Source organism: Lonchura striata, chromosome 3 (assembly GCF_046129695.1).
Source record: "Lonchura striata isolate bLonStr1 chromosome 3, bLonStr1.mat, whole genome shotgun sequence".
In the NCBI taxonomy this organism is placed as follows: domain Eukaryota; kingdom Metazoa; phylum Chordata; class Aves; order Passeriformes; family Estrildidae; genus Lonchura; species Lonchura striata.
In genome coordinates this window covers 113901214-113920203 of record NC_134605.1, presented here as the reverse complement: position 1 = coordinate 113920203, position 18990 = coordinate 113901214, and the positions used below count along the sequence as shown (strand labels likewise).

Genomic DNA, 18990 nt, shown 5'->3' with positions numbered 1-18990 from the left:
CCCGCTGCCGCCTGGGACGCTCCGCGGGCCCGCGCGGCCTTCTGGCGCTGCTCGACCCCGGGCGCGCCACGACAGCCGCAGCGCGGCGGGGCTGGAGGGGCCGGCCGGGAGCGGCGGCCGGGACTGCGCGGGCGGGCGCGGCGCTGACGTGGCGGCGGCACCGGCACCATGCGGGGCGGTAGTGGCGGCGGCTCGGTGAGTGCTCGCAGTCTTTTCACCGATGCCACCGGCGGCTGCCCCGGAGAGTCTAGCTGGTCCGCGGTCATCGCGAGATGGGTTCCGACGTCGGGATCGCGGGAGCGAGCCGGCTTCCCCGGGCCGCCGGCGGGGCTGTGCGGCCTGGCCCGGCGCGGTGAGCGGCCCTGAGCGGGCGGCGAGCAGGCTCGCTTCGGGCTCCCGGGGAGCTGCGCGGGAACCGTCCCGCTCCGCCCGAAGGCCAGGCCGTCCCCCGAGGCCTCGGGCCTGGCCCGGTTCGGTTCGGCCCGGAGCCGGGCAGGACGCCTGAGCGGGGCGCTGCTGGCGCCGGGGTGCGCTTTGTCCGGGATGCTGTAGTTGTTGGTAGATGTGCGGGTAGGAACGGGAACGCGGGGCTGGAACAGGGAGTTCCCCACAGGATCCAGAGCCTCCCGCTCCTCGCGGGGACAGTCGGGCCCGCAGGATGCCCGGTGTCCCTGCTGGCATCTTCATCACTCCAGCTTCTGTACCAGCTCCTCATCTCAGGGGGCTTCGGTGCTGTGCTTCTGCACTGTCTTGCTGAGCTGGATGCTGTCTCTAGCCCGTGTTCCAGCTCCAGCAGCAGACGTGTTCCGTCTCATCAGAATGGGCCGCAGTCCACGGGCAGACAGAATTCACCACTCCCGATTTTTTCAGGCTCTGGGCTGCTGTTTGACTTCTTCTCACCTGTGCAAGGAAGGTGACTTTTCTGTTTTCCTTGTGTCCAGCCGTTGGGCATTCCTGCATACATTAGGTCTCTGTTTTTTAAGTAGGAAGTAAAGTGTATAAAGGAAAAAAAAACCACAGAACTTAAGCACCAGTTTCTGTAGATGTTTCCTTTATAATTGCTGTTATTAACTTCTCAGTAAGTAAAGCCTGACAGATCGTTTTCACTCTCCTTTTTTATTACAGATCCTTAACTACTACCAGAGTTTTTCATAGTAATCCTCACTCTTAACGCAAATTTTTTTAGTTATGAAAACCCCATGAATCTTGATACACACACCATGTTTGTAATTTCAGTTCTTCTAATTGTAGATTAAGCCAGTGAATTGCAGCAGACTCCACCTGCCTGTTTATTTGTTTTTACCATTGTAAACTCATAGCCCTGACTTTTTCTGGCTGCTTCTCAGTGAGGGTTCTACACATTTCTCATGTGGGGATTTCCCAGACAGTGCTGTTGACGCTACTGTTTGGGTGTAAATAGTGCAAACACAAACGTCCAATTACCTTCCTTCTTCCAAGGAGGCAAAATTTGATTGTGAATTCATTGATCAAGCAGTTGTGAATTTTCTCCTGCTGCTTCCCTAACATTTCCATGAGGAGACTCTGGGGCTGGAGGGTGTAGGCACAGTTTAATCATTCATATATTGGTATTAGTGCCCGCTGCTGAACTTCTTAACTAGTGCTTGGGATGTCTCTCACTGTTGATAGTGGGCATCACATTTTCCTATGAAGAAGATATGTAATTTAGTTATAATTTCTTCTTTCTTGTTTTCCTTTTTTGTATGTGTTTTTTTTGTTTTGTTTCATTGGATTTTTTTGTTTTTTCTTTTCAGGGTGTTTTGTTTTGTTTTGGTTCTTGTTAGGTTTTTTGTGGGTTTTTTTGGTTCTTCCAGTTTCTTAGCCAATTCCTGTTTATGGCAAAATACTACTTTTGTTCCCTACGTTGCACTTTTGTTATTCTTTATACTTCTGCTGGGCAGTGATTTTTATTTTCTAGTCTGTATAATTACTGTTTTTATCCTGAGTTTTCTAATGAAGAATGGCATTCATTCATTATTAGCATTTGGAAGATGGTGGTGGTAGGTGATTGTCCACACACTAGGAGCAACCTACAACAAATGAGTTATTCAACTGATTTATACACATACTTTTATGAAGATGTGTTAAATTGTCTCAATAGGAGCACAGCAAGTGATAAATGACAAAAAAAAATCTTTGTTAAGTAAGAAAAAGGATTCTGTGATGTGGATAAAGTGAACATCTGGGCAGCTCATGGGGTATGATAAAGCAAGATAAAAAGGAGGGCATGAAGGAGACTAGAGATAACGTTCTTGGCAGGGTAAATGGAAGAAATACTTCATTAAGGAAAACTAAATACTGTGTAAAAGCTAGCAAATTTGAATCTAAAATATTTGTCATCAGGTGATAAAGTATAGGCAGAAAACATATATGGGTGAATGTACTGGAGACAAAGAACACTCCATCACGTCCCATTGTAGGGTAAAGATTTTCTTTCATATGGGGAGTGTGGAGGAGCTCATCCCTGGTTTGATTCCAGTCCACTTCAGCTGTAGTTGGAAAGGTTAAGCACTTCTAGTTTCAGAAAGCAGTAATTTCGTTTTCAGAGGGTGGTGTATGCGCATCCTCAAAGTGCAGGTAATTATGCTTCACTGCATAGTAAAACATGCTAAAAGAAAACAAATGATGCTGCTAATGTGATTTTTTCTGCCTTGTTAGGACACCAGGACTGGACATCACAGACAACAGAAGCACAAGAAGTCCTTGGGAAATAAAAAGTATGTGAATGTTTCTTGTCTGGTTTGATTGAAGGCAAGAAAAAAAGCTGAGAATTTTCTGAATTTTAAGAGCTGCAACAATTTTAATTAATGTGTTGGGAGTCTCAGCTGACTTCACCTACTGCTTTGTAGGAAAAGTGCTTTTCTGACACTTCAGTGTGTATTAGCTTTCATTTCTTTTTTAAAAGGATTTTAGCATTGTGAAGATAAAATATTTTAAGTCCAAGACCAAATGGTGCTCTTAAATGTATGTAGTCTGGGTGTGATTGCAACTTACAGACTTCAATTTGAGAAATCTTCTCCCTATACTTCTGCATGACCTGACCTGGTGCCATCAGTGTCCCCCCTTGTTAATTCCTGGATTGATGTATTAAAGGTGAGCTCCACAGCTCAGAGTATTGACAGAGTGGCCATCACAGTCATCACTTGAGTGATCTACTTAATTCAGTTGTTAATTGTAGTAGCAATGGGATACATAGCAAAATGTTTGTGTTCCCTTTCTTTCCTTTTTGAATAAATAGTATTTGCCCAGAGAATAGATACTCTGTGTTTCTTTGACACCTCATTCAGTTTGCTGTCATGTACAGGAATGTAGATGTCTAGGCATTTCACGGCCTGAGAGAAATACTTTGGAACAGGGAAGCAAAATTCCCTGTGATCTTTAGGAAAAAAATTCAGTGTTGCTAATTAGCCTGAAGTAATCTTAATGTAGAGTGATTTGTAGGATATATTGGAAGGTTGTCTTCATTGCTGAAAGCTTTGCTAGTTAAAATTCTTACTGGCATGCAATCTTTAATTGTGTAGCGCCAGCCCTGATTCTGGGAGTAGAGACTGAAGGAGATTTGCCCTTTGTGGGATGGAAAATGTCTCTTTTGTAATAATGAGCTGCAGAAATATTCTTATATTGCAAGAATAAATGCATATTTTTAAATTAAGATTCACTTGCTCCTGCTTCTAAAGTTGAAAGTTTTAGGTAGGAGGAATATTTTTTCCTGTTTCTCCTGTGATCTCACTAATTGTCATTATCAAAAAGATGTACTAGGAAACAGCACTGAGGACATTTTATCTTGCTGGCACTTTACAGTTCCCTAACCTCAGGTGATTCTGTGAACTGTGATATTTATTTTTATAATACTTGGGAAGATGAAAGGATGTTGTTTGTCAAGTTTATTGTGGTTGTGTGTATATACATCCGTATACAAGTATGCATCCATACACACAGGACTTGATGTTTTCCAGGTCTAAGCAACTTGAGGAGGTGGAAGCTGCTGTTGTAGGAGTGAACAGTGACTCTGAGGACACAGTCACCAATATTTCCTCTGCCTCCCCAAAGAGCCCAGTGAATGGGAGTGCAGAGCCCAGGAGCAAGCGGACCATTCGCAGGCCTGCTTACTGGTTGGAAATGAGAGGAATGAAAAACAGTGTGAACAAATCTTCAGAAAAAAAAGGTATTTATCACTGCTGGTCCAAGGCAAAACTGATTTTCTCTCTGGTTCTTCAGTGAGAGATTAGTTTTGCTCATGAAAGACATGCTGCAACTTAGCCAAAAATTACAAGCTTGCTAGTGCTGCTCATGTATTAGAAGAGATTAACTTTTGCCACTGCACAAATACGGGTACAGTTCTCTGACATTATACAGTTGCTTTTGAGTCACTTGTCTATTAAAATAATCATTCTGTGCCTCAACTCAGTTCTATCTGTAGAAGAGGTAAGAGTTACACCAATCATATCAGAAATAAGCTTCAAGAGCTTTAAATATAGAACTGTCAACACTAAAGATGTGGCAAAGGGGACCATTCAGTAGTATTTGGGATTAGATACAGCTTTTATGGTTGGTATATATTTTTTTTTAAGGATGTCTTTATTTTCTCACATTTGTCAGTTATAATTTTATGATTTGGTTTGGGTCTTAGGTTGTTGCAGGAGCATTCAGATTTCCTGGCCTAGGAGCTGTTTTCCAAACTTCTTGCATGTCAGAGAGTCAAAATTTCAATAATCTTTAATGCACTTTCTTCTGACCTCTAAGTCAGTATCCATATTCCATTCTACTGGGGGAAGAGGCAAATTTGGTAGTTTGATAGAAGTGAGATTGCTGTAGCTGCACAGTCCCAGGTGCAGTCACTAGCCAGACTGAGTGACTATTCCTGTAGGAACAAACACAGACCTACCACATACATGAACAGGAGCCACATGCACACAAACAGCACCAACAGCCTCTACCTTTATACACTCAATCTGCTCAGTGCCTGACCTTTGGATCCCAGTCTCCTCAGTTGCTGGGCCATGGATACGCTGGCCCTTGAGGCCTGCAGAGCCATGCCAGGAGCATCGGTGAAGACCTCCTTACAGACAGGCTCATACTCAGACCCTGCTTGGTGTCAGACATAACAAGATTTCTTCACTGACCAGTCACCTATTTACAGGCAGGTGTTTTTTGCTATCCTCTTACACCTCTATTTTCCCACACTTGATCACCCCCAAATTGAGTAATTCTGTCCCTTTTCCTCCCTTTGATACCACTCTTGATTATCCTGGTCTTGTGTAATCCTGAATTTTTCTCCACTCCGATCCTAGGCGCTACATAACACTAGGCAGTAACACTACTCTTTTCCTTCTCACTGTTCCCCCCTCCCAAAGGGGGCTTCAGAGAGGGGTTCCCACAGACTTGTGGGTGTCCTGGGACAGACCCAGGAGGAAGCTGTCTGTTTTTTAAAGTCTATAATTGGTGTTCCCTGCCTACCATTGTGCTTCTGTGCTCATCTGTATTCATGGAGACAAGACTTTGATAGGCTTGGAAATATTCAGGGCAGGCATGATATTATTTGAGTTTTTGTGTGCTCCTTTTTGTGTGAGTTGAGGTGAGTTTTTTATCACATAATCTAGTGCTTTCTGTCTCTTTTCCTGAGGATTATTTTTCCAGGCCATGCTGTGGCACCGTTTCTGACATACCTGCTGTATCACAGGATTGTGGGCCATGGGGTGTCTAAATGTTGCTGCGTGAGAAGGCTGTGTCCAGTTCACTGGTATCCAGGTGCCTCACAAGAGCTAATTTTTTTTTTTTTTTAACTGAGTATCGAATACAAGGATAAGATGAGGCAGTAGACCTCAAAGCTGTTATCCAGACTGAATACTGAGATTGAAGCATATCTGTTTTTACTTATCAGGAGAAGTACTGTTGAAAGGCAAGAGGAAATCTGAGCAAAGGGAAGGCAAAGATGTTAAAGACTCTCCCAAGAAGAAGCGAAAGATTTCAGGTAATACAAATAACTTCCCAATTACAAGCCTACAGGTACTTCAACTTGTCTGCCCAAATGACATCTTCTGGAGTCTTCAAACTCTTTCTGATTCTGAGTGTTTTGCTCTAGGAAGCTGTTGACTGGTGTCTGCTAAGTCAGTGGGAGATGATCTAATTTCAGTCTGTTTTAGAAGTCAATCAGTGATTAGGTGCAAAGGAAGGTGTACAAGTGGTGAGAGTAGGAGCAGGTGACACAGAAGTGTACATTTGCTGTCCAGTCTTGCAAGAACGAGGTTAGGAAAGCCAAAGTCAGCCTGGAGTTGAATCTGGAAAGGGATGTGAACAGCAACAAGAAAGCATTCTCCGAGTGCATGAACAGCAAAGGAAAGACCAGGGAAGGTGTCCTTTGTCACCAGCTCCCCTGCTCTGAGGAGCAGTGCACTCACACCTTCTCTGAGGGAAAGGGGCTCAGCCTGAAGAAAAGGAGGTTCAGGGGGATCTTGTGGCTCTGCACAACTCCCTGACAGGAGGGGACAGCCAGGGGGTTTCAGGCTCTGCTTCCATGAAAGTGACAGGACAAGGGGAAATGGCCTCAAATTGCACCAGGTTTAGGTGTGATACTGGGAGCAATTTTTTTCCCCAAAAGGGCTGTCCAGCCTTGGCACAGCTGCCCAGAGCAGTGGTGGAATCCCCATCCCTGGAGGGATTTGAAAGGCATGTGGATATATCACTTGGGAACATGGGTTAGCAGTGGCCTTCGTGGCGTGGAGGGAACTGTTGGACTTGATGATCTTGGAGGGCTTTTCCAACCTAAACAATTTATGATTTCAAGTCCCGTGGGGCCTGACGGGTTGCGCTGAGAGCTGGCTGATGTCATTGTGAGGCCCCTCTTGATTATCTCTGAAAGGTCATGGAGACTGGCAGAACTTCCTGGAGGCTGGAAGAGAGAAAATACCACTCGTATCTTCAAGGACAGAAAAAAGGAAGATCTGGGGAGCTACAGGCCATTCAACCTCACCTCAGTCCCTGGGGGACACTGATGGAGAGAATCATCCTGGAAGGCATTTCCAAACACATGAAGGACAAGATGGGGATTTTGAGTAGTTAACATGGGTTCATGCTTAAATCATCCTGATAGCCTTCTACAATGAGGTCACTAGCCTGGTGAAATAGGAGGTGGAAAAGATGGTTCTCAGAATGTACCTGTATTCAATTCTGACTATTGTTTCTGTCACCAAGGACTTGGAAGCATATAGACAGCACAAAGCTGAAAGTGACAGCAAGTGTACTGGAGAAAAGGCTAAAAGTGAAAGTGGTTGTGACAACAAAGAAACAATTTAAAAATAGAACAGAGAACAATGTAAAATTCAAGATGGTTAAGAAGAAGTTGTTTGGGAAGAAACACTGTCACAGCTGAAAAACAACGAGCAGCTTCCCAGGAGTCAGTGCTTCAGAAGAGGATTCAGGATCCATAGCAGATCAAAAGCTGACTGGGAACCAGCAGTGTCATGGTGGTTTTTTTTAAGAAGGCAGATGTTAGACTGAGAGCTTTGAGGAGGAATGTAGACTGTGAAGTAATTAGACATGTGAAGTAATTATTTTGCTTTAATGCAGGGTCACCATGGAGTGCTGTTTCCAGGAGTAGGCACTGCAGTTCAGGAAATGTGTGGGACAGCTGAAGAGGACAAGGAGATGAGAGCAAACAGCATAACCCATGCTGAAACAATAAGAGTATTTTAGTCTAAGGAAGACAGGAACGAGTAGAGCAATGAGACTCCTCATTTTGGTTGTCATCAGATGGACTCAGCCAAACTGTGCAGAGAGGATGTGTCAGTGTGAAGAGTTCCCATCCCCTGAGCTTTGAGTATGAACAACCATAGAACTTAAAAGTATTTGGGTGGGACTAATGCTTGCCACTATAAATAGATCTTGAAAGGGAGTAGGAAACATAATCTTGACATTGCTTTAAAAAAAAAGCATTGAACATTTCTGAATAACTTTGAGACAGCAGACTAAATAGCAGCCTTCTAGCAAAAAAAATCTGCTTTTTATTGTAACAAAGCTAGCACAACTGAGTCTTCTGGCTTGTCTTGTTTGTGTTTTAACAGGGAAAAAACAGCAAACTGGGAAAAAACAAAATTCCAGAACGAAACGCCAAACTGTTCAGAAAGAGCCAGAAACCTATGATGCAGGTAAGAAGAGGCAGTAGCTCAGAATTGTTCATGAAGCAGATAAAAGATAAATATGATTCTGGGATTTGAATCTGAGAAACAGCTGTGCTTCTGGTGTTTCCATTCAGTAGTTCAATGTACTGTTGACAAGGAGGAGCTGGCTGCTGTCCTGGCACTGTGCAGAGTAGGAATAAAAGGACTGCACACTGCCTGAGTGTAGTTCCATGTGCTCTTGCTATTACATAATGTAACAGTGAAGGAGGAATCACTTTTTGAACTGAACAAAAGCCTGTTAAAATAGTTGCATCATTAAACTCATTAAAAACTCATTAAAATATTTATAGTTTTCACTCAGCAGAGTATGTTTTTAGGAAAATCTCCATAGCTGTTGCTGCGAGATCACCTTTTCGGGAAACCAGAGACCCAAGCAATCTGTCCTAGAAAAATAAAATTAGCCTTGGTTCAGCGAGTGGAATATCTTGGTATTTGTAAATCACAGCACTCATTAAACACCCCAGTTTTCTGCCAAGTGCTGTTTGATTCACAAACCTTTCCCCAGGAGAGGGATAGCCTGTGCCTGTTATTAGTGGAAAAAGAGGAGAGGCTGTGGATCTTGTTACGGTAAGAATTCAGGCAGATGGCTGCTAAACCACTTTCTTTCCAGAACTTATTTCAGTAATTTATAATTCTTGTGGATTATGCCAAATTTCTGTTTGGAATTTCATAAAGAGGCCAGAAGCTGAAAACCATGCCACACAGGGTGCTTTTCCCTGGCTGTTGAGTAACTTGCCCTGGTGGTCTGTGACTGCTTTTACTATGAATACATTTTGGCCAAAAGAAGAGTTTATTCAGCATGCTAAAGTAATTGTGTGACAGACATTAACAGAGAAAAAATGTCCACTGGTCAGGTAGAAGAGCACACCTTACAAGAGAATGTTAGATCAAAGGGTGTTTGTAAAATGCTCCTTGAAAGTGAGTGATCTGTGCCTTGTGACATTCCATAACTAAAGCCGTAAAGGAGCTGCATGTGTTGAAGTGCAGCTGGACACAAGTTTGGTAGCATGTGGCCTGCTTCTTTTTAGGGTTCACTGTGCACGTCTAAGGAAGAAAACAAAAAAATGATGTTGTGTTAGCACTTGTGTTCTAAATGTTGTGTTTTGACAGGTAGTATGGAAGAGCAGTGGTCTTTAGAAATTCAGGACAAAGGCCGAGTTACCTGTCCCACGTGCCAGGCTGTGGTGAGGAAAACTGTAGAAGGACTGAAGAAACATATGGTGAATTGCAGGAAGGTAAGAACGTGAGAGATGAGCAATGGTTTCTTTACTCCTCTTCAGTTTACTGATACAAATGTCTGCCTGTTTTGTGTTATATTTAAAACCAGTTTTGTCTCATCATCATGTCCCTAAGCAAGAGTCCTTTATACATCTGTAAGAACAGTGACTGGTGCTTCTTGCCCAGCCTGTTGCTGGAGGTTTGGGGTAGTGAACAAAGGTGTTCCACTAGATTTTAGACTCCATAAAATTGGTTCTTTCAAGAGAGTTACCGGGCCCAAATAAATTGTTCTGCTCTCCTGCTCCTTTCCCCCACAAGAGTTTTCCATAGCTGTGGTTAATTTACAGTTAAATGCACCACGTCCTTGTTTATTTTTAGGAAATGTTCACATGTCATCACTGCGGAAAGCAGCTGAAGTCTTTAGCAGGGATGAAATACCATGTCATGGCAGACCATAACAATCAGGTAACATAGCTGCTGTTCACCTTAAACTCCTACAGGCAGGACAGGCTTTGCTCCTTTCCTGCTAGACACAGACACAGAACATGAAGTGCCTTTTTCAAGTGTTCTAGCTGTTCAAATCTAGTTAAACTATTATTTTTCCAGTGAGACTTGACATCTGAAAAACAGTAGAATGTTACCAGAGATGGTAGGCATGCCACATAGAAAGAGGGATGAAATTCTGTTTAGGCTGGTAATAAGTCACACATAAAGGCATTCCCAATCAGAAGGAGAAAGATTAGGCTGCCATTTTCAGTCCTTTGCTAGAAAGGAGGAGGTTTTTTCTTCATCCAAAGCAGACTAGATTTGAAGTAAAATAGCAGAAGCAGCAATTAGTTCTCATCTTTCTTTACTATAAAAATACTAATCTAACACTTGATTAGTACTAATACTACAATCTGCTTTTCCTCTTTGCTCTTACTTTAAAGATGGGAATGTCTCCTGTTGTGGGGAGAACTGTAGTTGTGAAGAATTAGAACTTTTGAAAAGGTTATTTGGAAGTTTGTGTAAAGTTCAGATAATTCACTCTGAATTTTTTTGGCATGATGTGCAGTACTACAGTTTCTGAACCTACAGCTGTATTAGTAAATGATGCAGGCCAGGGATCACATTCTGGCCCTGAGGATTAGATCTGTCACTGCATTCTATCTTTTTACTCAGTCTAGGTGTAATATTAGGTAAAGTAGGAAATAATATACAATAAGCATCAAAGAGAGAATAAGAGACCTGAGCTGTAGTTTTGCACAGATGAGTAACTGTTACGAGCAGTCTACTTCACTTTAGGCGGGCTGAGTGGAAACAGGAGGACCAGTAAATGTTTAAGATGCATAATTTTCTGTCAGTTTACTCCCTTTAAAGATAATTTAACCCCAGTTAAATTATCCTTTGGTTTAACCCCAGTCAGCAGACAAGCCCCATGTAGCCCTTCACTCTCTCCCTCACCCACAGGATGGGGGAGAGAATCAAAATGAGAAAACTCATGGACTGTGATAAAGACAGTTCAATAGATTAAGCACACAAGCAAAGCACCCCCAGGCCACTCTGGAGGAGGAGCTTGAGAAGAGCCCTTAGTGCTGTGCAGGCGCTGCTCAGCAACAGCAAAGCCATCTCTGAGCTGTCAGCCCAGTTCTCAGCACAGATCCAAAACACAGCCCCACAACAACTGTCACCCCAGCCAAAAGCAGCACAGATTCAGAAAATCATCATTATAGTAAATACATGTCTGTAAAATTGTAAGCTGCAGAGATTGTATTATTTTAGAAGCTTTCCTGCCCCCGTGTGAGTAGTGAATTCCCTGTGAGGAGAACTGTAAATACTGAGCATCCTGTGTTTTTCATTAATCTTTTTGCTGTGCTTTAGCCAGTTGTGAAGGAGGGAGAAGAATTGGATGAGCAGCTTGAGCGAGACCGCCTTCGGAAAGTTTTGAAGCGAATGGGAAAACTAAAGTGTACAAGGGAGGTAAGCTGCATTGTGCAAAGTGTCAATTAAACAGCAGTGTTTTATGCATAAACATGAAACACAAGAGTGCTGTTGAGTGTGCTCTGGTGCTGACCAAAACAAGATTTGTTTCAAGATCCCAGCTAAGCTTTTAAGGCAGAGTAGCATAGAATCATAGAACGGTTTGGGTTAAAAGAGACCTTTAATAGTTATTTCAGTGCCAATTCTTTGTTGCAGATTTTGTCTGTCCAAGTTTTCTACCTGCTGTCTCTGCTCTGTCAGGATCAGTGATAGTACTTTGGTCAGCAAACTGTGGATCCTGTTCGAACTGGGTATGTAATCCCTGAAGAACGGTTTTCTTCCATGTATTTTCCTTTTGTGTTGACAGGGCTGCACAGGCAGCTTCACCAGCATAATGGGGTACTTATATCACATTAAAAAATGTGGGAAGGCTGCTTCTGAGCTGGAGAAAATGGCTATGAAGTGCCATCACTGTGGGAAAGCATACAGATCAAAGGCAGGACTTGTCTACCACCTCCGATCGAAGCATGGGCCGGTGAGTGCGCCCTGCAGTGGTATCAGGGGACTGGGATGGGACTTCAGCCACTCAGGCTTGAGACACGTGTAGGCTTTTGTCAGCTGCTTTGTTGGGTAATTACAGATCACAAATGTTTGCATTTTTCCTGCCCCTGGATTATTTTGTCCTTGATAGCTTCCTTCTGTTGCTTGTCTGTGACTAGGATGAAGTTTTTAATAGTAAATCAGCATGGCAGCAGTAAATGAGCTGACTTTTGCTCCATGAAAGAGTGGTGCTACCATAACTTGTGAGATGCTTTCCTTTACTCTTAAGAGACTCATCATTTGTCTTGTTGTCCATGAGGGTTTTACAGTGAATGATGGAATACCTTTCAAGACTAGCAGCTGCGTGAAGCTTTCTGCTTGAGCCTCACTGCTGTGATCCCTGTGAGCAGTTCTGGGGGTCTGTCTGACCAGTGGGATGTGTCTGTGTCTGTGACAGTAAAGCATAGCTGATGCAACCTATTTATGAGGGGTTTGGCAAAATATTTATTCCCAACATTCAGTGTAACTGAAATAGGAATTAGTGAAAGAGGCTCACCTTTTTGGGCCTTCATTGCAGGCCACTTTCCTCCATGAGGAGAGAAGAACTGAGAACCTGAAAGAAATGAACCAGGAGCAAAACAACACAGGCAGAGTTCAGAGGAGATCTGCAAAGGTGGCAATCTACTATCTCCATGAGCTGGCAGGAGAAGAGCTGGCCAAAGAGTGGCCCAAAAGAAAAGTTCTGCAGGACTTGATTCCAGATGACCGGAAGGTACAGGCCTTAAAAATGCTCTATAGGGTTCAAGTTTATACCTCCACATCTAACGAGTCTTGTGCTGGCTCCTACTCCATGTTTATGGCACATGGAAAGCAGTCTGTTGCGTGGGGAATTGCGTTCTCCTCTCTCTCTCACAGTATTTCTGCAGCAGCAGTTGCTGTGGTGCAGTGTTTTGTTCAGGCAGGCTGTAATGACTGGTGAGTCCTATTGCTGGAATTCCCAGTGGGCACAAGGAACATGTCCAGTTATGGGCATGGTGCTGCTCACAGGTGATAGAATCAAGATCACTTCTGCTGAGTTGTAAGGCCCCAGCAATCCTTCCAGTCTCTGATATGTGCTGTGGTATTTCACAGTTCTTTAGACTTCAGAGTTTCCAGTAGCGTTCGTTAGGCTGTGAGCAAAAACCAAGGGAAAACGATGGATTTCAGTGGGGTAAGGACATTTAGAGGAATCATTGTAGTCAAGGCAATGGGAGGTTTCAGATTCTGATACTGTGATTCAGTTATGTTTCTAGAGAGTTGGTGAGACAAGAGAACGTTGATTATTGGGAGTTTGCCTGTTAGAGTAGGAGAAGAGTTAGCACTTCTGTCTCAGCCTAGAGGAGGAAATTCTGCATAGCCAGCATTACTTCCAGCTCTCTATTCTATCTTTGTCTCAGCTGAAATACACTCGTCCTGGACTGCCTACATTTAGTCAAGATGTGCTGTGCAAATGGAAAACGGAGATAAAAATGTACCGAAGAGTCCACTGCCCAAATCAGGTAATCCTTAACTGTTTCTGAAGCCCCAGAGGGGTTAGATTTCAGGTCTGTATGAACCAACAGCTTCCCACAATCCTGAAACTGCAGTTGGTCTCTCTGTGGGAGACAAGACTTGCTCCATCTCAATATGGTTGTTTAGTGTAATCAAGGCCCTGTTTTGTCTTGGGGATGACTGGGGCTGCTCCTTTTGTCTTTGCTTCAAAGTGCCCTGGGGATGATCCTTTTGGGAATGTGTGTGAACACTTGAGAGCCAGTAACTTGGTGGCAGGCTGATACAGTTTTCTTATCCAGGTGGGCAGTTGGTCCATTTGGAGGTTTGAATAATGGAAAAATGACAGGCCTCTGCCTTTCTATCTAAATCTAATTATAGAAGGAAGGAGTAGAGTTGGAAATACCAGAACAAAGAGACTTTGTCTGGCACAGCACTTAAGTTTTCTTCATTGCACTAGACCAGCTTTAAGCCCTTTTCAACCTGGCCTTGAGCATTTCCAGATGTGGGGCACCCACAGCTTCTCTGGGCAATCTCTGCCAGGGCCTCAGCCCCCTGACAGGGAAGGATTCCTTCCCAGTATCCCATCTAGTCCTGCCCTGTGGCAGTGGGAAGCTATTGCTCCTTGTCCTATCTTTCCAGGTCCTTGTCCAAAGCCCCTCTCTGGTTCTCTTGGACGCCTTTAGGCACTAGAAAGCTTAGTTTCTCACAATGCCTTACAACAATCACCAGTCAGATCCAGTGGGAACAAACGGCCCCACTGGTGGAGGTGGTAGTGGACATCTCCGTGTGATGCATGCTGTCAGAGAGCCAAGGATCAGTGGCAGCTGCCCTCTGGGTTTGGTGTATAGATGGTGCCTTTCCCCAGCCCTCCCCTATCCCACCCCCAGCACTCTCCCCAGTATTCTGGCTAGTATCATTTTCAAGATCAGAATTGCAGCCCCATGTTGTCTGTGGAGCTTTCTGCAGAGGGCAGCTGTCCTGTGTCACCAGCCAGTGACCCAGCAGCATGTCTTGCTCCTGCCTCCTGTTCTGGGACCTGGGCTGAGGGCTGAGCTCAGTGTGGTACCCCAGGACTGATGCCTGAAGCTCCCCATGGGCCAGGCCTCTAAAGCTGCTCTTTAGCTGAGATCAGGGGTGTTGGATGCTGTGCTCCTGCTCTGTGCCACTAGACATGAGCAACGCAGGAGGGAGAAGTGTCTTGTACCTGCCCTGTGTGCTCTGCTTGAAAATTTTCTCTGTTGCACTTCAGGCAGAAAGAAAGCTGTCATGCTAGTCAGGCTGTTGATAGAGCATGAGAATAACTGTTGCAGGAGTCTCTTTTATGTCCAAGTGTGCTCAGAAACTGGAAATATAAATACTAAGCTTACTTTTCTAATGGTCTTTTTACCAGAAGCTTTCTGGCTGTGGAGGATTAGTATCTGCCTCCCTCTACATCTCTTTTGCACTTTTGGGATTGGCCTCCAGACATAATAATGCTTTATTGTCCAGGAAGAAGCGATTTCCTGGTAGCACATTGTTTATGTTGGTTTTTTTTTACTGTTTCAGGGTTGTGAGTCTGTGTATGGCAGTGTCTCAGGACTCAAGTCTCACCTTGGCACATGTACCTTGGTTCGTAGCCTTCCTCTTAATAGCTCCACTGTCCTTGTCCCTCTGATAATACTTTGTTCAAGCTCTTGTCCTGCCACCTGCTGATCTGATATCCTCACAAGTTTGTGGATTCACGGCATGGTTTGTGTTGGAGGGGCTCTTAAAGATCACCTTATTCCAGCTCCCAGTTTGGGTGGTCCCCTGTGTGCTAAGGATGTTGCCATTGTAAACAATACTTGAGAGAGGAGAAAGTACCTTACTGGCATTCCTTTTAATGACACAGCAGTTCTACCTGTAGGTTCAGAGCTACAAGAGCTGGAGTCCTTATGCCATCTCAGAGAGCAGTCCTGTGCTTCATGGGCACAACTGTTCATTCATGTCAGTGCTGCTGTAGCTAAAGCTGTCTGCTATGGATGAGAGCTTCTAGTTTTTATTGCTGGGTTCTATCTGAGCAAGAATTTAAATGAAATAGATAGGTTTATCAGCCTCCTGGTCCAGCAACTCTTGATGGAATTTTGTTTGTTTGTTTGTTTGTTTGTTTTGATGCCAGGGAGACTTTGTGGCTGGTAAATACAAGTGTCTCCTGTGTGAGAAGGAGTTCATTTCAGAGAGTGGGGTCAAGTATCACATCAACTCTGTGCATGCTGAGGTAAGGTAGGCAGAGTGGAACCTCAAACCCCAGGATGTTGGAGGTGGGGAGAGTGTCTTAAGAAGAAAATGCTGGATGTGTGCCATGTTTTACTTTTTCCTTGCTCACTGTTGGGAACAGGGTCATTAAACTTAGCTGGTCTTCTGTGTTAGTCTGGGGAGCAAATGTTGTGTCATGTCACATGCCTTGCCCCAAGCTGCTGCTGCTGCTCTGTTCAGCTCTGCAGCATTTCCTGTGCCTTTAACTAGGCAACTGTCAAATCAAATCTGAATCCTCTGAGACAGAATGACACCTAAGGAGACACATCAAAGAACAGAGCGTTGTTAGGCAGTTGCCTTTCCATATCTTACCTTTCAGGGAAACCTTGTCCCACAAGGAAGCTATATTGTAAGCCCCGATAGGCTTTATTTGGTATTTCCACCATGATAAATACCAACCTGTTGCCTTCTAAACCTGCAGGACTGGTTTGATGTGAATACAACGACCACCAAAAGCTTTGAGAAGCTAATGAAAATTCGCCAAAGGGAAGAGCAGAAGAAGCAACGGAAGAAACGTCCTTTGACCAGGGGCAAAAAGAAGAGAGCTGGCACCCTGACTGCCAAGAAGCTCCCCACTGTTGGAGCTGGAAAAACGAGAAGTAAGAGAGGTTGTCCACAACGAGTGGACAACGAGAGTGCGAGCAGTGAGGAAGGGGCACCCCAAGTTGCACAGAGAGCTGAAGCTCCAAAAACCAGCTGCAAGCGAGGCCAAAGTAAATCTGTAGAAGATGAGAAGGAGTAATCCTAAAGCTTTTCAATTACAAGCCCCACTTCTGTCAGGCTCATAACTCACAGCACTGATATAAACAACTGAATGTCTTTGGGACTGTGACTCAGTTCTGCAGGTGACTTTGATACTGAAACTTCTGCATCTGGTCAGTTGTGAGAATTCAGACCAAAGCTGTGGTGCAGAGGTTGCTTCTGCCAATGGAGTTCCTTTGGACAGTGGCACTCACAGTGTACCCAGTGTGATTCCTGCTCTGGTTGCAGTCTCAGTTTGGTCATACTAGTTGCTTGTTTAGTGGTTTCCAGTATAGCAAGTGTCTGTTTTGTCATCTTCCCTGATGTGTGAGATCAGGGTTCTTTTTTACAGTTCTTCTCAAAAGGGACTGACTAGCACAATGTTTACGTCTCTTCAAGGGGGAAGTCCTTTCTTGCACAGAATGCATCCCAAACTAAACATGAGAACAGTGCTGTGCAGAATGCAAAGACTCTGGATTGCTCTGTCACTCTTCTGTCTGTTGTCAGCAAGGCTGCCACAAAAGAGACCTTCTCCGTGTTTGCTGTATCCTGTTGCACAATGCTCTATTTCATACCCCGGTGTTTAGGCTCAGCACCAGACTTGGAAGGGAAGGAAGTTCATTATCACCCTTGTCAGGAACCCACTGTTCCCCTGGCATCTGTCTCCTGTAATGCTGGGCATTAAACATGTGTAGAAAGTCTTCCAGTGCTGCAACAACTGAATGCTCTCCAGCCCCTTGGAGATTCACCAGCCTTTTAGAGACCCTGGTAACTAATGTACTGAGAGGCCTTTGTATGCCCTTTGAAGCCCACATCCTTCCATGCTCACCTGGGAGACATACTGCAAGACAGTGCATCCCTATGTGAGCAGCCTGCTAGTGCTGGGACCGGGTTCCACAAAGCTGCCTTGCCAGCATGTGGTTCTTTTGTCATGCCAGTGCTCCCACAGTGTCTTTCCCCCCTGCTCCGCAGATACCCCCTTCATTGTCTTGCATAACCTGTTTATTTTCAGTATCATCTCTCTCTGCAAATGAGGTGTATTAAAAGTGTCTTCTCTGTGTAGAAAAGGTTAAAAGAAGAGGGGTCACTATTTTAAGTCGTGTGTTGGCATTGTCTCTGGATCATAAGGAATAATATCTTCCTGTCTCTAAATCATAGAATGTTAAGGGATTGGAATGGACCTTAAAGATTCATTTAGATTCACCCCCTGCTGCCACGAGCAGGGATACGTCCCACTAGACCACATTGCTCAAGCTCTTATCCAGCCTGGCTTTGAACAGTGCCAGAGTTGGGGCATCCACAGTGTCCCTGGGCAACCTGTTCAGTGTCTGAATGCAGCAGATGTCACAGAAGGTAGCAGGAAACAGCAGCACAGGCAGTCCTATTTTTCAAAGAATGAGTTCTCCAGAATTTGTTATCCAAAGACCCACCATACCAGAAAATTGCAAAATTTGCAGTCTGACAAAGTTGCTGATGCTGAAATTCCAAGGGAAGCCATTGCAACGTGTGGGGAAAGGCAGGTTTGTACATGTGTGTTAGTACCGGCATTATCACATTGTTCCTTACAGTGGGGAATATTGTAGGGCCTTGGTGGTCTCCAGAACTGCCTTTGGAACCAGGTGCTGCTGCGTTTGCAGGTGCTGAAAGCAGATGTGTGGACTGTGCAGGGTGTGTAGAGTCTGCAGTGAGATGGGCAAGATCAGAAGACAACAAAATTAAATGTCACCAGTGCGAGAATGTGGTTCCTTGTCTGTTTGCTGTGTGGTGTTCTTGGTGCCATGCCTCCTCCCTCAGCACACCCTAGACTGCACAGGGCTGTCCTGCAGGGTTGCCCTGCATGCTTCGGTGCTGTTCAGCTGTCTTCGTGGTTTCTCTTCAGAACTCCACAATTGTTGTACTTGGAGCAAACGTTCATTGCGTTTCCACTCAGTACAATAAACCCAGGAATTAAAGAAGGTTTTTCACAATGGTTTTAAGTCTAGAGTCCTGTTTCCTGTCATTTATGAGTTACTAACTAGACCTGCTCTCTAGATGTGAATACTTTGTGACCACTTGGGTTTTGTAGTCACTTCAGTAACATACTCCTCCACATAACATGGCACATGGAAAAAAACATTCTCCAACGATCCATCACAGTCAGCACAACAGCAGATTGTTTGTGGGATTGGTTCAAGCTGGTATGAGGTGGTGACACTGCTGCCAGTGCACTGCTTGTGAGGAGAGAGATCTGTCCTGGTGTGGGAACTCAAAATGTCTCTCTGTCATTTTTAGAGGTTCCAGGCCTTGGTCAGAGGCATTCTAGACCCTGGCAGACAGCTGAAAAACAGCTGTGATTTTGAGTTTGAGCCATGGAATGAATTGCCAACTTTGGAGGTGGAACAAGCAATCACAAAAGGTTAGATAGTATAGTAAAAGTAGTTACAAAGTAGAGGGGAAATTTTTTTAGTATTGTACAGGGGGATTTTAACACATGTACAGGGGGGTCAGAAGTTCTAAGATGGAGGAAAGTGGGCTGATCCTGTTCTTCCTCCTT

General features: G+C 44.5%; 1 protein-coding gene across 2 annotated transcripts; it reads left to right on the top strand.

Annotated features, from left to right (window-relative positions):
• Window positions 1-104: 104 nt before the first annotated feature.
• Window positions 105-18428, top strand: ZNF512 (zinc finger protein 512). 2 transcript variants are annotated; one of them, XM_021545156.3, is made up of 14 exons: window positions 105-195; window positions 2677-2735; window positions 3975-4183; window positions 5900-5989; window positions 8079-8162; window positions 9306-9430; window positions 9792-9878; window positions 11274-11372; window positions 11740-11907; window positions 12490-12684; window positions 13349-13450; window positions 14988-15050; window positions 15580-15678; window positions 16138-18428. In XM_021545156.3, the coding sequence occupies exons 1-14, from the start codon at window positions 169-171 to the stop codon at window positions 16456-16458; spliced, it is 1728 nt and encodes a 575-aa protein (XP_021400831.1). In that variant the 5' UTR covers window positions 105-168; the 3' UTR covers window positions 16459-18428. The 2 variants fall into 2 exon arrangements, with proteins under 2 accessions (XP_021400831.1, XP_021400833.1); XM_021545158.3 differs by lacking the exons at window positions 14988-15050; window positions 15580-15678.
• The last annotated feature ends 562 nt before the right edge of the window (window positions 18429-18990 follow it).

What these genes read in the sequence shown, in the direction of transcription:
- ZNF512 (XM_021545156.3), top strand. Translation starts at nt 169, where the DNA reads ATGCGGGGCGGTAGTGGCGGCGGCTCG. An exon ending in GCGGTAGTGGCGGCGGCTCG is followed by an intron (nt 196 to 2,676) that starts GTGAGTGCTCGC and finishes CTGCCTTGTTAG; the next exon opens with GACACCAGGACTGGACATCA. An exon ending in TCAACTCTGTGCATGCTGAG is followed by an intron (nt 15,679 to 16,137) that starts GTAAGGTAGGCA and finishes CTAAACCTGCAG; the next exon opens with GACTGGTTTGATGTGAATAC.